General features: G+C 40.4%; 1 protein-coding gene across 1 annotated transcript; it reads right to left on the reverse strand.

Moving 5' to 3' along the window:
- Positions 1-2,842: 2,842 nt before the first annotated feature.
- On the reverse strand, positions 2,843-17,046 carry lrrc61 (leucine rich repeat containing 61). The gene is made up of 9 exons (XM_020933038.2): positions 16,814-17,046; positions 12,494-12,589; positions 8,937-9,083; positions 7,294-7,354; positions 7,112-7,197; positions 6,966-7,031; positions 6,806-6,874; positions 5,790-5,915; positions 2,843-3,141 (listed from the first exon to the last, which is right to left on the reverse strand). Exons 1-9 carry the CDS (start codon positions 16,839-16,841, stop codon positions 3,035-3,037), a joined length of 786 nt encoding a protein of 261 aa, XP_020788697.2. The 5' UTR covers positions 16,842-17,046; the 3' UTR covers positions 2,843-3,034.
- Positions 17,047-17,176: the final 130 nt, after the last annotated feature.

Genomic DNA, 17,176 nt, shown 5'->3' on the forward strand with positions numbered 1-17,176 from the left:
TGTTTCTTGCCTCCGACCAAAATATTTCCCAGCATGCAACGCGGACTTTTAATAACAATGACGTCAGCTGAAACTCACCTATTAGGAATAGGAATTGATTCACAGACAAAATAGTGAAATAAAAACACCAGGATCATGTAGAGCAGGTTAATATGAACGTTTTAAAAACAAAATGACGAGGTTCACAGCTTAGGGGTGTGCGAAAATATTATTAATGTAATGATAAAGTATCGATATCGTAGGCTGCTGTATCGATATATCGCCAAGAGGATTTTTTTGGTATATTTTACTAAAAATTTTGTTACATCGCTTCGGTTTTGTTGCTTGTTTAGAGGAAGGAAATCTGTGTATCATTCGTTTATTAGTTTTTCAATATAAACCAAAAATAAGAAAACGAAAAAAAAAACGGTCCTGTTCCGGTCCCAGTTTCAGTCCTAAACCAGGACTAAATCAGGACTAAACAAGGACTAAACCAGAACTGAACGAGAACTGAACCAGGACTGAATCAGGACTAAACAAGGACTGAACCAGGACTGAACCAGGAGTGTCGGAACTGGACCAGACGTGCGCCCACAGACTATCAGGTGATCAGGAAACTGGGACCAGACTGTTCAGTCCTGTTGTAGTCCTGTTTTAGTCCTGGTTCAGTCCTGCATCACAGTTTAAGTCACGAAAACAGGAAACGCCTGTTATCCGTTTTTTTCCATTATTCAGTTAAACACAAAATCAGAAAATGAAAAAAAAAAAAATTTTGGTTTTGGAGACAAATAATGAAGAAAACAGTTGTTTTTTAGTTTTCTTATTTTTGGTTTTGTATTGAAAAACGAATGAACGAATGACACACGGATTGAAGGAAACTATTTACTCTTTTATGTGACCCATTTGACATTTTCAGTTTTGATGAAAATGTTTGCGTTTCATATGAACTTTGCACAAGAAGAAGTGGTTTAACAAAGACTTTTAGTAGCACAGCCATGATTTAGACTTTATTTTTTATTGAACCGTATCGAATAGATTTAAAATATATCGTATCGAATCGAAAGCTCACTGTATCGAGATATGTATTGTATCGGCAATTCTTAATGCAGGGTTCCCACTCTTTTTCACTGACAAAATTTCAAAACATTTTCATGACTTTTTCATGAGCTAAAGTGAATTTTCCATGACTTTACAGCACCTCCATGTGTAGAACTGATCAGACTTTTAGGGTTAAATATGAAATGTTAACTCTTTCCACTCACCTTATGGTTTAGGATTATAGTTTTTTAACATTCAAAATCCTGTCAGTGCATTTATTGTCGTCTCTTTTAAACGAAAGGTGCAGACGTTCAGAAATAATCAGAATAGCCTCATAACAGCTTAACAGAAGTATGTAGTTGCGTGAAAGAAATACTAAAATGCCATGACTTTTCCAGGACTAGAAAGTGATATTTTCAATTTCCATAACTTTTCCAGGATTTCCATGACTGTGGGGACCCTGTTAATGACACCAGTTGTATTCACAGCAGCAGTTATAGAGATAGTGGTGACGGTTTTTCAATGCAAAGTGAACTGGAGCCAGAGTCGATGGAGCCGGAAGTGCGCCCGTGCTCACTTCCTGTTTAAAACGTAGCAGATAGCGGTTTTGCTATGTCCATTTATATAAACAGTCTATGTTAAGCAGCAAACATGGTGCGGGTGTAGTAAAAAATGCATGTGCAATACAGATGCATCGAGAGTCTCGGACTTCCGATTATTGCGCAATTCATGCTGGGAAAGATTTTCCGAAAAAGTGAGCATCAAACCTCCATGTTTGTTTTCCCAGTGGGATGTGTCTATTGTCAAAGTCGATCTTTTCAAGTCTTTTGAACCATATCACTTTTGTTTCTGGTTCTGATATTGTCATATTTTAGTTTTGGGATTCGGACATCGTAATCATGTGGTTGTTGGATCCTAACAGTGGAAAACGACTCGAGAAATGTGTTTGTGAACTTCATAAATGCAAAAGTGAATCAGATGTGTGTGACTCAGACCTCTGTTCAAACTGTTTCTCTTCCCAACGGAATTGAAAAATAGTGAAAGGTGAAGGTGATGGGCAGAATTGATCCACAGGAAGAAACAAAAGGAAACATTTGTCTGCCTAAGAAATCATCCCGAGTTTGCAGAGAACATTTTATATGTGGAGCGACATCAAAGCGGATCCCGTTTGTTAATGGAGAGGAGCAGAAGACAAACAGACTGAGCTGCACTTTCTTGTTCTTGTGGTTTTACAGAAACATCACATCTTGGTCTCTTTGCAGTGGAAGGTGTTTCTTGGTGAACAGTTGGAGCCTTTCGCTTTGACGTTGACTTTTAAAATTCGTAACTGAGATTGAGCGAGAGATCGGGATTTTGTTTTGTTGTCGCTCCACATACAAAATGTTCTCTGTAAACTTCGGGATGATTTAGGCAGACAAATGTTTCCTTTTTGGTTTCTTCCTGTGGATCAATCGTGCCCATCACCTTCACCTTTTACTATTTTTCAATTCCGTTGGGAAGAGAAACAGTTTGAACAGAGGTTTGAGTCACACACATCTGATTCACTTTTGCATTTATGGAATTCGGAAACAGATTTCTCGCGCTGTTTCCCGCTGTTAGGATCCAACAACCACAACAATTAACGACGTCCGAATCCCAAAACTAAAATATGACAATATCAGAACCAGAAACAAAAGAGATATGGTTCAAAAGACTTGAAAAGATCGACTTTGACACTGGGAAATCAAACATGACGATTTGATGCTCACTTTTTCGGAAAATCCTTCGCAGTATGGATTGCGCAATGATCAGAAGTCCGAGATTCTTGATTCATCGATTAGTTAAAGGTGGAAAACGTTAAGCTGCTCACCTCCAGTAAATTCACTTAAATGATCAGTGCATAGAGGATGAATGGCTGCCCTGTGGCGAGCGCGCGTCACTGACACTTGAGGGTAAAGCTGAAACCAACAGTACGAACAGCCATGACTCGGGATCATGGAGCTAAAGCAGCTAAATTCTCTTTAACGAGCTGGTGGACTCAGATGGCGTACTGCTTGGACTGCTTCTTCAGGCTCATGGACCGCTCCGTCTGAGAGATGACGTGAGTGGCTCGGTTGTTCAGCAGTCGGCATTCGTGAAGAACGTCTGCGGAAAAAACACAAATGTTAAATAATGATAAGAAGTTATATTTGGATGTTTGATAAATGACATTATGTTCAAACGGTTATAAACAGAAACTCGAAGGCAAATATTTTACATTTCCAATCGTGAATATCTTCTTCAAATCAATAATTCTGAAAAGGAGTGGGGAGAAACAAGTGATTATTTGCTGTCACCATGTTTTACAAAGCATTTTTTTCTTTTTTTAATCAAAATGTTTTTATTGTTTTCAAATTATCAATTATTCTGCAGAGCTGGGAGAAAAAAAACCAAACCAAAATGCGAGTTCCCCACCAGAACAGAAAACACACACACAAAAAAAAAGAAGCAAAAATACGAACATTTTAAAAAGAATAAAGCGTTTAAAAAAAAAAAAAAAAACACCCACCGTGTCACTGCACAGGTAGAATATTTACACCAAGTATTACAAAGCCATTTTAACAATAATCATTCTTCTGCCAGAATTAACTTAAGTTCCTTCCATAACGTACTTACTTTAATCATTTCTTTATATCTTTGTTTAAACATTTTCATATGTGGGCATTTTTTGAGGTTTTCACTCATAGTTCCAAATTATGACCTCACAAACTGAAATACAAAAACGTTTCTTTGTTGTGTGGACATTTTAAATAGATGTAATCCACTTAAGTTATAAGTACTTCCCCTTTCAATAAAATATTTCAAAATATTTCTAGTAGTTCTTTCCTTTTGCCTTATTCATTATTTGTGCTGTCTGGAAGCGTTTCATGTCATGTATTGGTTCGCCTTCCTTTAACTGGTTTTAGCTTTTATTTAGATTTAATTTCTTATTTATATTTATTCTATTTCTTTTTATTTATTTATTATAATTTATTGGATTGTTTGTTATTTTCAGGGTTCCCAAGGTCATGTAAATCCTGGAAAAGTCATCGAATTTTGTAAATTCGATGAAAGTTTTGGAAAAGTCAAGGAATTTTAGTATTTCTTTCACACAACTCCAGCGTTGTTAAAGGTTGTATAGAGGATTTTCCAAGGAACGAGAAATCCAGCGACTGTTTGTCCTTTTTCAAATGTTGCGCATGCGTGAAACCACCCCTCCCCTACAGCTCCTACGTAGAAACGCCTCCTCCCTCCTCCTCCTTACGCCAGAAACAGGTTTGTTTACAGCCGGTGCTGCACATGACTTGTAAACAACTAACTACAGTGTTGGTTAGGCAAGACGGAGAAGTGAGGAACGGGGGGAGCAGGTGTGCGGACATTTCGTTCGCGGACGAGAAAGTGAGGAGCAGGGAGAAGAGCGGAGCAGGGAAGGAGCAGGAAGGGAGCAGAGAAAGGTTGCGCGGAGATTCAGTGCGAATGAACTAAGCTACAACACGCAGCAGCAAGCGGACTCTTTCTTTGCCTTGAAAATTACGTTTTCAGACATAGGATATCGCTTTCGTGTCCTGAAAAAACGTTTGTCTAGCTCTTGGAAATAAAGTACGTTTTCATAATAAGCAGAAGTTTCCTGTCCAGGAGTAATTTGTGGACCAGTGCGTCAGTCTTTAGACCCTTCGTCTGCTTCAGTCGCGCCATCGCTGGAATGAATCTTCAAGAATCACCTTAGTTTGGCTTCGCTGCTTTTTCCCTTGTCTTCTTCTTTCAGCGACCTCAAAAACGGACTTTCTTTTGCGGCGAACTGCTCCTGGATTCTTGTCGCCATTGCAACAAACTTTGTGCGAACTGCGAGGAAGATATAGGTCAAAAAAAGCCGCTAAGAACTGTTGCGTTGGTGGAGTAAACAGCGTCTGTGCGTCTTGCGTCTGTGGACTGCGTGACAGTCGTACGTAAACCACGTACCGGCGGCGCAGGCAAGTCAGTTACACTAGAAACGTAGGGAGATTGATTGACAGCCTGTCAGCTCACAGATAACGAGGCAGTGTCGTTATCTATTGGCAAATGTTTAGCCCCACCACGTCCAGAGTTGATGAATTTTTATTCTCTTTTTTTTGGTCATCATAATTACAAGGCTACTGCATCTCTATAATCTATCATTGACAATTTGAAACAAAAAAAATCCTCCATACAACCTTTAAGTAAAAGCACTGACAGGATTCTGAATGTTAAAAAACTATAACACAAACCATAAGGTGAGTGGAAAGCGTTAACGTTTCATATTTAACCTTAAAAGTCTGATCAGTTCTACACATGTAGGTGCCGTAAAATCATGAAAAATTCACTTTAATTATGAAAAAGTCATGGAAAAGTTTTGAAATTTTGTCATTGAAAAATAGTGGGAACCCTGAATATTTTTATGCTATTTTTATTTTTCTTTGTTGCTTTTAACACCGTGTGAGTTGTGTGGTCTTTTTTATTTATTTTTAATGTATTTTTATTGGTTTTAATTATTTATTGCTATTCTATGATTTTGCTCTTATTTTATTTTACTGGTTTTATTATTTTAAGACTAGTATGATTATTTTAGTAGTTTATTTTATCATTTTTTTAAATTATTGTTGTTATTATTATGTATTTGTGCAGCACTTTGGAAACTGTGAATGTAATGTACTTTTAAAACATTTGAAGTGTTAAACAGTGATAGAAGTGATGCTATGTGAATAAAAATAATGAATAAATGTGTTTAAATCGGTGAACAGTCAGAAAAAATACTGTACCGTTAAACTGTTTATAGGCTTCGTCCACTATGGCGTTATTAGACCTCTTGATTTCCCAGAAGTTATCCTCCACCCAGGGCTTACAGTCCGAGTGCTCCACCAGCTGCCCGTTTTTATATGAACCAGCTATAAAAACAAACATAAACAGTTATTGTTACAACATAGGATCTATACAAACCTTTCACAGTGTTGGGGAGTAACAGATTACATGTACCGGAGTAATCAGAGTACAAATTAGGAGTAACTGTATTCAGTTACAGTTACTGTTTCAGTGAGTGGTAATTGGATTACAGTTACTTTGTTGAAATAAATGGATTACACAGAGGGATTTTCCTGTTTTCACATTTTGGCATTTTGGGCTGTATCCCTTTTTTTTTTTCTTTTCGGTAATTCCACTCATTGCCGGACACTAAATCAGATCTACAACCAGGTCTAAACCAGGATTAAACCAGGACTAAAACCAAGTCTAAACCAGGACTAAAACCAGGTCTAAACCAGGACTAAAACAGGTCTAAATTAGATCTAAACCAGGTCTAAAACCAGGTCTAAACCAGGATCTAAAACCAGGTCTAAACCAGGTCTAAACCAGGTCTAAAAACAGGTCTAAACTAGATCTAAACCAGGACTAAAACCAGATCTAAAATAGATCTAAATCAAGCCTAAAACCAGGTCTAAACTAGATCTAAACCAGGTCTAAAACAGGATTTAACAGGACTAAATCATGCTGTGTGGACATGTTTCTTCTTCTATCAATAATATTTTTAATTTGGTTCAGTAAAGTCTGGGCTTTTTATTTTCTTTTATCAGACAAAACATCTTATGTTACGATTTCCTCGTCTTTGCTTCTCTACAGCAAATCAAGTAATCCAAAGTATTCAGATTACATTACTCACTTTAAGTAATTTAATGGATTACGTTACAAACTACATTTTGGGGTATGTAATCTGTAATCTGTAGGGGATTACATTTTAAAAGTCACCTTCCAAACACTGAGCATTCATAAAGAGATTCTGCACCTTTAATCGTATCATCAATATCTTTACACAACTGGTACAGATCACTCCCCCGGCCGACAACTCGCTCACCTGGAAACAAAACAACAAAAATACAGCTCTAAAAAACAGAATATTAACAAAGAACGACAAGACAAAAGACAAGGACTCATTTGTCACGTACCATCGAGAACCTTGATGTTGGGAAACATTTCTAAAACGTGAGCTCTGTACGCAGTGCTTCGACACACTGGAGAAAAGTTTGTGAGTGAAAATACAGAAAATAAATACGTCTTTTATTATTTAACTCTGACGAGAATGTTGAAGTACCTGGGTTGGAATAATTGTACGTGTTGTCTTTAAGGCGAATATTTTCAAGTTTTCTCAGAGACTGAAGGGCGTAAAGGCATTCAAAGCTGAAAAAAACAAAACAAATCAAAATAAAAGCATAGATAACACACACAGTATATTTTTTTATATTATTTTATCATCACAATCTCACTCTACTGTACCTGTTTATAACATTACCAGCCAAGTTCAAGTTCTGTAAAGATTCACAGTTGCGCAGAGGATCTGTGAGTAGAAAAGAACATTTATTTTGCTTAATTTGTCATCAGTGGCAATCAGTGTTGTGGAGTAACAGATTACATGTACCGGAGTTATGTAATCAGAGTACAAATTATGAGTAACTGTATTCAGTTACAGTTACTGTTTCAATGAGTGGTAATTGGATTACAGTTACTTTGTTGAAATAAATGGATTACAACGGCGGGATTTTCCTGTTTTCACATTTTGGGCTAAATCCCCCTTTTTTTTTTTTCAGTAATTTCACTCACTGCCAGAAACTAAACCAGGTCTAAACCAGGACTAAAATCAAGTCAAAACTAGATCTAAACCAGGTCTAAACCAGGTCTAAAATCAAGACTAAACCAGGACGAAACCAGGACTAAACCAGATCTAAACCAGGTCTAAACCAGGACTAAATCCTGCTGTGTGGACGTGTTTCTTCTTCTATCAATAATATTTTTAATTTGGTTCAGTAAAGTCTGGACTTTTTATTTTCTTTTATCAGATAAAACATCTTATGTTACGATTTCCTCTTCTTTGTTTCTTTACAGAAAATCAAGTAATCCAAAGTATTCAGATTACATTACTCACTAGAAGTAATTTAATGGATTACGGTACAAACTACATTCTGCTCAGTAAATAAAGTCTGTAAAGTGACGACAGTCGGGTTTTGTCAGTGAATTTGTGTTTGTACTGAAGACAGTGAAACCGTTTAAATCAGGGGTGTCCAAACTTTTTTCATCAAGGGCCACATATCTAAACACAGACGAAGCAGAGGCTGATCGAGGGCTGTAGACTGGTGCTCAGGACAGGGAATAATTGAAATATGTGCATGTTTAACACTTTAGAATGAACCATCAGTCCTTAATAGGGGTGTGCAAAAATATCGGAATATCGATATATCATATCGTTTAATGTGATGACACAGTATCGATATCGTGGGCTACTGTATCGATATATCACCAAGAGTATTTTTACATGGTTTACTAAATTATTTTGTTACAGTGCTACAGTTTTGTTGCTTGTGGAGTGAAAGGAAACTCATTTATGTGACACATTTGACATTTTGACTCTGTTTTGATGATTAAAACGTTTGTGTTTCATATGAATGTTGCACAAGAAGTGGTTTAACAAAGACTTTTAGTATCACAGCCATGATTTAAACTTTATTTTTTACTGAACTGTATCGAATCGATCTGAAATATATCATATCGAATCGAAAGCGCACTGTATCGAGAAAAAAGTTGCAGTAAAAAAATATGTTTTAATTGATGCGAGGTCATTTGGGCCAAATCACCTGGAAGTCTGAGGGCCAAGAAAGATTTGTCTGAGGGCCGCATTTAGCCCCCGGGCCATAGTTTGGACATGCTTGGTTTAAATGGACCCGTGCAGGACTCTGATGGCAAATTACATCAGTCTAATTTTTTTTTTTAATATGTGTAGCTTTCAGTAAACTTTGTAGTAAGAAACACATGGTCTGTCAGAGTAACACAGAGGACTGAGAAACAGCACAGACTTTTACAGAATCAACAAACAAAGCACCGAACTCTATGAATCTGGGGTAAAATAAAACACAGAAATCACTGACCTACGTTGGAAATCCTGTTCGCACACAGGTTCAGAACGGACAGAAGCCGAAGCGACGCCAACGGAGCTAAACTTGTGATGTTATTTCCAGACAGGTCCAGTCGCTCCAGATTAATGCACTCCCCGATGCAGCCGAGATCATGTATCCCTGTCAGATAAATGAACGTACAAGTTAACAGATCGCACTGGGGGTGTTCTACATAATCTGTGTGTCGTTCTTTCATTCGTTTTTCAGTATAAAACCAAAAATAAGAAAATGAAAAAAATAAGAACTGTTTTCTTCATTATTTGTCTCCAAAACCAAAATGAAAAAAACAGATAATGATTCGTTTTTTTCAGTTTTCGATTCTGTGTTTAAATGAAAAATGGAAAAAATAGATAACGGCCGTTTCCCGTTTACGTGACTTCTGTGACTGCGATGCCGGACTTTTGCGCTGCATACAGACTGAACCAGGACTGATCCAGGTCCGGGACCAGACCGAGACTGAGACCAGGCCGGGACCAAACCGGGACCAGAGCAGGACGGAGAGCGAGACCAGACTGGGACCAGACTGGGACCAGACTGGGACCAGACTGGGACCAGACTGGGACCAGACTGGGACCAGACTGGGACCAGACTGGGACAAGAGCAGGACTGAGAGCGAGACCAGACTGAGACCAGACTGAGACCAGACCGGACCAGACTGGGACCAGACTGGGACCAGACCGGGACAAGAGCAGGACTGAGAGCGGAGACCAGACTGAGACCAGACCGGCACCAGACCGACACCAGACCGACACCAGACCGGCACCAGACCGGGACCAGACCGGGACCGAGTGCGAGACCAGACTGAGACCAGACTGAGACTGAGACTGAAGACTGAGACTGAGACCAGACAGAGACAAGAGCGGGACTGAGAGCGAGACCAGACTGAGACCAGACCGGGACCAGACCGGGACTGAGAGCGAGACCAGACCGAGACCGAGACCAGACCGAGACCAGACCGAGACAGACCGGGACCAGACCGGGACCAGACCGGGACCACCGGGACTGAGAGCGAGACCAGAGCGAGACAGAGCGAGACCAGACTGAGACCAGACTGAGACCAGACTGAGACCAGACTGAGACTGGACAAGAGCGGACAAGAGCGGGACTGAGAGCGAGACCAGACTGAGACCAGACTGGGACCAGACCGGGACCAGAGCGAGACCAGAGAGCGAGACAGACTGAGAGACGAGACCAGACTGAGACCAGACCGGGACTGAGACCGAGATCAGAGACCAGACTGAGACCAGACCGGGACTGAGACCGAGATCAGACCGGGACGCAGACTGAGACTAGACCGGGACTGAGACGAGATCAGACCGGGACCAGACTGAGACTAGACCGGGACTGAGACCGAGATCAGACCGGGACCAGACCGGAGGCTCAGAGCCCACGGCAGGGCCAGAGCTCGAAGCTGAGGCTCGGACCCCGCGGAGGCTCGGAGTCTGCTCTGGTCCCGCTCTGATCCTGGACCTGGATCAGTTCTGGTTCAGTCCGTATGCAGCGCAAAAATCCAGCACGGGAAACGGTCGTTATTCGTGTTTTCCATTTTTCATTTAAACACAAAATCGAAAACTGAAAAAACGAATCATAATGAAGAAAACAGTTGTTATTTCTTTTTCTTATTTTTGGTTTTATATTGAAAAACGAATGAACAAATGACACACAGATTCTACATGTACCTCTTTGGTGGAACGTTCAGCAAACACAGTCAAGTCTTAATATTTTCTAAAAAAAAATCAAGAAATAATATAAAATTGATTTAAACAGCACATTTTAAGAAGTCTGTGATCAGTACGAGCGTTCAGGGTCCTGCTCGGGTGTTTGATTAACTGAAAAACGATTAATGAATGCTTGTTTAAGAGCACAAATCATCTAAATAAATAATAATAATAGTGCATCAGTTTTATAAAGCACTTTTCTGGACACTTATAGATGCTTTACAGAGCATTTTGCCTGCTGTAGTTCCAACTAAATCTGCTTTTTCCGGTTTTTCAGATTGTGTTAAAATAAAGATCAGATTAAAGTCTAACAGAGGTTCAGACAGAGCAGAGCCTCCAGTTAGCGCACTGTTGGGCAAGTTACTTTAAAACTGTAATGAGTTATTTATTACTCATTACTGTCATTTCAGAGTAATTCGTTACATTACAATATTACTGTGTTTAAAATGTAAAATATGACACGACTATTGCAGCACTTTTATATTACTCTCACCAAAATAACTGCGAAGATGATGAAGTTTTGCGCCGAATATGGACTGAATATGGACTGAACCAGGACTGAACCAGGACTAAACCAGAACTGAACCAGGACTAAACCAGGACTGAACCAGGACTAAACCAGGACTAAACCAGGACTGAACCAGGACTGAACCAAGGACTGAACCTGGACTAAATCAGGACTGAATCGAGGACTGAACCAGGACTAAACCAGGACTGAACCGAAGACTAAACCAGAACTGAACCAGGACTAAACCAGGACTGAACCGAGGACTAAACCAGGACTGAACCGAGGACTAAACCAGAACTGAACCAGGACTAAACCAGGACTGATCCGAGGACTAAACCAGGACTGAACCAGGACTGAACCAGGACTAAACCAGGACTGAACCAGGACTAAACCACGTCTAAACCAGGACTGGACTGAGGACTAAACCAGGACTGGACTGAGGACTGAACCAGGACTAAACCAGAGCTGAACCAGGACTAAACCAGGACTAAACCAGGAATAAACCAGGACTAAACTGAGGACTGAACAAGGACTGAACCAGAACTGAACCAGGACTAAATCAGGACTAAACCAGGACTAAACCAGGACTAAACCGAGGACTAAACCAGGACTGAACCAGGACTAAACCACGTCTAAACCAGAAATGACCCAGGTCTAAACCAGGACTAAACCAGGACTAAACCACGTCTAAACCAGGACTAAACCACGACTGAACCGAGGACTGAACCAGGACTAAACCAGAGCTGAACCAGGACTGAACCAGGACTGAACCGAGGACTAAACCGAGGACTGAACCGAGGACTAAACCGGAACTGAACCAGGACTAAACCAGGACTAAACCAGGTCTAAACCAGGACCAAACTAGGACTAATCTTGGACTAGAACTTGGAAGCGCTTTGCAGACAGGGTTTCCGCAAAGCTCGATCGGGCGTTGGCTGCTCTTCGCCCTCGTGGATTGTGGAGTTCTGCGTCGGTCCTTTTGCCCGCGGTCACCTGACGGATATCTGCCGATATCGTGGTGATTTTAGCGAATTTGTTTGAAGAAAAATCCACCACTTCAATCCAGGTTAAAAATGCATCGTGACACGCGATACTCACATTTGTACCGAGTAAAATATTCATTTTTCCCTGTAACGCCACATTATTGCGTTACAGCAAAAAGCAACACATTACAGTAATTTGTTACTTTTATAACACGTTACTCCAAACACTGAGTTAGCGTCACACCCCCAGAGAATGCGACTAAAAAAGTATCAATAGCTTTTAAAATTACATTAAAACAAATAACATGTATTGCAGCTCACCCAGATTTCTCAGTTTTAGAAAAAGTATTGATTCCAGGTCAAATTCTCCCGTGCGTGACTTGAGGAGCACCGGCGAGATCCTCTCCTGGTCTCCTTCTGAAAATATAAGAATAGAAAGTAGGTCGGAGCATAATATACGGACAAATTCAATATTGCATCCGACCGCGAAGTCCGAGTTCATTAAAATGCAACAGTCAGAGTGAGTCAGAAAGCGCTGGAAGGTTTGTTTGTGGAGTGGAGGATGGACTGAGCAAAGATATATATAAAAAATAGAAAAAAAGAAGATAGAAAAAAGATAATTGTTCATTAAATTATCCGGGCCGGGTCGCGGGGAGCAGCTAGACTTCTTAACACTCCTCCCAGGGGGACCCGAGGCGTTCCAGGCCAGCCGAGAGAATAGTCCCTCCAGCGGTCCTGGGTCTTCCCCGGGGCCTCCTCCCGGGGGACATGCCCGAACACCTCCCGAGGGAGGCGCCCAGGAGGCATCCGGAACAGATGCCCGAGCCACCTCACTGGCTCCTCTCGACGTGGAGGAGCAGCGGCTCTACTCCGAGCTCCCCGTGTGACTGAGCTCCTCCCCTATCTCTAAGGGAGCGCCCACCACCTGCGGAGGGAACTCATTTCGAGCGCTTGTATCCACGATCTCGTCTTTCGGTCACTACCCAGAGCTCATGACCATAGGTGAGAGTAGGAAGACTGACCGTAAACGGAGCTTCGCCTTTCGATCAGCTCCCTCTTCACCACAACGGTCCGATACAGCGACCGCATCACGCCGAAGCTGCACCGATCGCCTGTCAATCTCACGTTCCGTCCTTCTCACTCGTGAACAAGACCCCGAATACTTGAACTCCTCACTTGAGGCAAAGACTCCCCACCCCACCGGAGAGGGCAAGCCACCTTTTTTCGGTCGAGAACCATGGCCTCGGACTTGGAAAGATCATCCAGCCGCTCACACTCGCTGCAAACCGCCCCAGTGCACATTGCAGGTCCTGGTTCGATGAAGCCAACAGGAAACATCGTCCGCAAACAGCAGAGATGAAAATCCTGTGGTCCCCAACCGGACCCCCTCCGGCCTGACTGCGCCTAGAAATTCTGTCCATAATACAATGAACAGAACCGGTGACAAAGGGCAGCCCTGGCGGAGTCCAACATGCACCGGGAACAGGTCGACTTACTGCCGCAATGCGACAGCTCCGCTCCGGTCATACAGGGACCGGACACCTTAGCAAAGGCCCCGGACCCATACTCCCAGAGCACCCCCACAGGACACCACGAGGGACAACGGTCGAAATGCTTCTCCAGATCCACAAAAACATGTGGACTGGTTGGGCAAACTCATGAACCCTCCGATGGAGAAGAGCTGGTCAGTGTTCCAAGACGAAAAACACTGCTTCCTGAATCCGAGGTGACTAGGATTCTCCTCTCCAGTGCATAGTTTGGAGGCTGAGAGTGGATCCCCTATAGGAAACACATGGTCCTTTTATACTAGAGGACCACAACCTGTTTTCCATCCAGAGGTATCCCGAGCCACGCGATGAAGATCAGCCAAGACAGCCCACAACAAGAATCAGGTAAAATCAAAAGATGAAAAAAAATGGATGAAATCGAAAGGTGATGAAGATCCTCAAAGTAAAAAAAAAAAAAAAAAAAAAAAAAAAAAGATAATCATATTTTTCTATTTATCTTTTTTTAAAATAATTTTTGTCATTTTAGAGGGAAGGAATACCCAGCACATTAATAACAAGATAAACATAATAAATAACGAAATATAAGACTAATATATATACAAAAAAATAAAATAAAATAAAACAAATATAAGACTAACATACATACAAAAAAACAAACAAAAAATACCAAACAAAAAATAAATAAATAAATAAATATAAAAAAGAGGTGGGTGGTTGTGTGTTTCTACATTTTAGAGCTGTACAGTCAAATTTACATTTAAATATTTTCTTTTTTTTTTTTTTTTTATACTTTTTTAAGCTTTAAGATAAACATTTTCTATACAAATCATAATCTAAACCCATATATGCACAATAAAATAAAATAAATAAAATACAAATAATAATAATAATACAAAGAATACAAAAAAATGCAATAATAACAACAATAATAATAATAATATTGTTTTACATTAATATTATCATAAAAAAAATAATAAAAAATTAGGAGGGTTATATCTTTTACATATCTATGTACATATACACCTCTTCTATTCAGATTTCTTTTTCTTTCCTTTTTTTGTGAACAGCCTTAGTTTTATTTATAACCTATCTGTTCCCTTATATCTTTTGTTTTCTGTTTATTTTTTTTAATAGAATAATATAATGAAAAATGTCAAAATGTATATGTATGTACATTCTTGTATGATGTATGTGTAAGTGTGTTTTGGGGTTGCCATAAAGAAAAATAATAATAAATAAATAAATAAATATGAACAATAATCTTCTGATAGTGAATATATAAGCTGTGGCAGTGCTGTCACATCTGGAGAGGATCACGGCTCAAACGGATGAAGAGAGGAGGATGAGGAGAGCTATTTCTGGCATTACGTGTTTCATTCATCAGTAAAACCAAACCAACCTGGGTACAACTGTATGTGTTTTAAAAGGTACATACCGTGCTATTTTCTGATTTATTTTGATTTCTAATGTCGTTTCCTCATCACAAACAGACCTGGAGTTGTGTTTTGTTTCTTTCACACATATTTAGGTTCAGTTTTTCTCTCAAAACAAACAGAAAACACTCTGTTCCACCTTGTGATGTCACGTGGTAATACAGCAAATGCTCCGCTGTGTTTTTAAATTTTTTTAATGTTTGCAGCTGAGTGTGAAGCGGCTGGGATGAGGATCAGCTCTTCCAAGTCCGAGGCTGTGGTTCTCGACCAGAAAAAGGAGTCTTTCCCTCTCCGGATGGGAAAGACTCGTCCACTGCCTCAAGTGGAGGAGTTCAAATTTCTCGGGGTTTTGTTCTCGAGTGAGGGGAGGATGGAGCGTGAGATTGACAGGTGGACAGGTGCAGCGTCTGCAGTGATGCGGTCGCTGTATCGGACCGTTGTGGTGAAGAGGAGCTGAGTCCAAATGCAAAGCTCTCGATTTACAGTCTTCGTTCCTCCCCTCACCTCTGGTCATGAGCTCTGGGTAATGACTGAAAGGACGAGATCGTGGATAAACTAAGACTAAACCAGGACTACATCAGGTCTAAACCAGGACTAAAACAAGACAATCACAACTTTTGAATAATCTAATCCCCACCAACTGTAAAGAGGAGCATAAATTATTATTTGCTTTGCCAAAATACAAAAAAAATCTGTGCTTGGGAATGACCATAAAGCAAAAAAAAATAAAAATAAAAAATGCAGCATCAGAAGTTCCTCAGATTCTGACACGAAAATGCACAATTTTACAAACTATTTTCTCTATTTTATTTACACCAAACATCCAAAACCGGGTCTGTCCCAGTTTTAAAATGTGAAAATCTTGTCACCCTAGAGTCTGTATTTATAATCAGTGTTGGGGAGTAACAGATTACATGTACTGGAGTAATTATTCAGTTACAGTTACTGTTTCAGTGAGTGGTAATTGGATTACAGTTACTTTGTTGAAATAAATGGATTACATGGTGGTATTTTCCTGTTTTTACATTTTGGGCTAAACCAGGACTAAACCAGGACTGAACCAGGACTAAAAACCAGGACTAAACCACTAAACCAGGACTAAACCAGGACTAAAACCAGGTCTAAAGGAGGTCTAAACCAGGTCTAAACCAGGTCTAAAACCAGGTCTAAACCAGGACTAAAACCAGAACTAAACCAGGTCTAAACCAGGTCTAAACCAGGACTAAACATTCATGTAGTTTTAAAAAGCACGACAATATCAAATAACCCAAAGTATTCAGATTACATTACTCACTTACTAAGTAATTTAATGAATTCCGTTACAAACTACATTTTGAGGTATGTAATCTGTAATCTGTAAAGGAATACATTAAAAAAAAACAAAAAAAAAAAAAAACCTTCCTAACATTGTTTATAAGTGACAAAATATGAATTAAAACAAACAAAAATAAAAATAAATCCACTGGGTGCAGTTCGCTGTTAGCCCGGCAGGGGGCGACCGCGGCGAACTACAAGCAGCAACATGTTTCTATCTTTGCGCGTTTTTACATTTAATTATTCATGACGCGTTTTGGTAAATTTAAGTATATTTTTCTATTTAATAACGCGGTGTTTTTGTGAATTAAGTCCGCGGTAAGTCTGAGTTTGGTGCGGTGCTAACATAGCCGCTAGCATAGCAACAGCAGCAGATCGGGACTCACCGTGGCTCTTGTCGCGTTTTTGCTCCATGTTTCAGGCAGCTGTGGCTTTTTTTTCCGGGGTTAAAACATTCAGGTGAAGGAGGTGAGGTGTCGGTTTGGTGCAGTTAAAAAAGGTAAAATGTGTGCAGGAGGAGCAGGAGAGGAGCCGGAGCCGGAGAGGAGCCGCACTGCAGGTGGATCCCGAGCTCAGACTCAGACTCAGAGTCAGACTCCAGGATCAGGATCAGGATCTGCTCCAGGATCAGCCCGGGGAAGAGAGAGAGGAGAGAGGATGGAGAAGAGGAAGAGGGTAAATAAAGGGTAAAGACAGAGGGCAGTGCAGGACATGAGGGGGGAAATGTTTGGAAAAGTTAATATTGTGTG

The sequence above is a fragment of the Boleophthalmus pectinirostris genome, unplaced genomic scaffold, assembly GCF_026225935.1.
Source record: "Boleophthalmus pectinirostris isolate CB_2022bp ecotype Guang Dong unplaced genomic scaffold, ASM2622593v1 HiC_scaffold_2, whole genome shotgun sequence".
Lineage (NCBI taxonomy): Eukaryota > Metazoa > Chordata > Actinopteri > Gobiiformes > Gobiidae > Boleophthalmus > Boleophthalmus pectinirostris.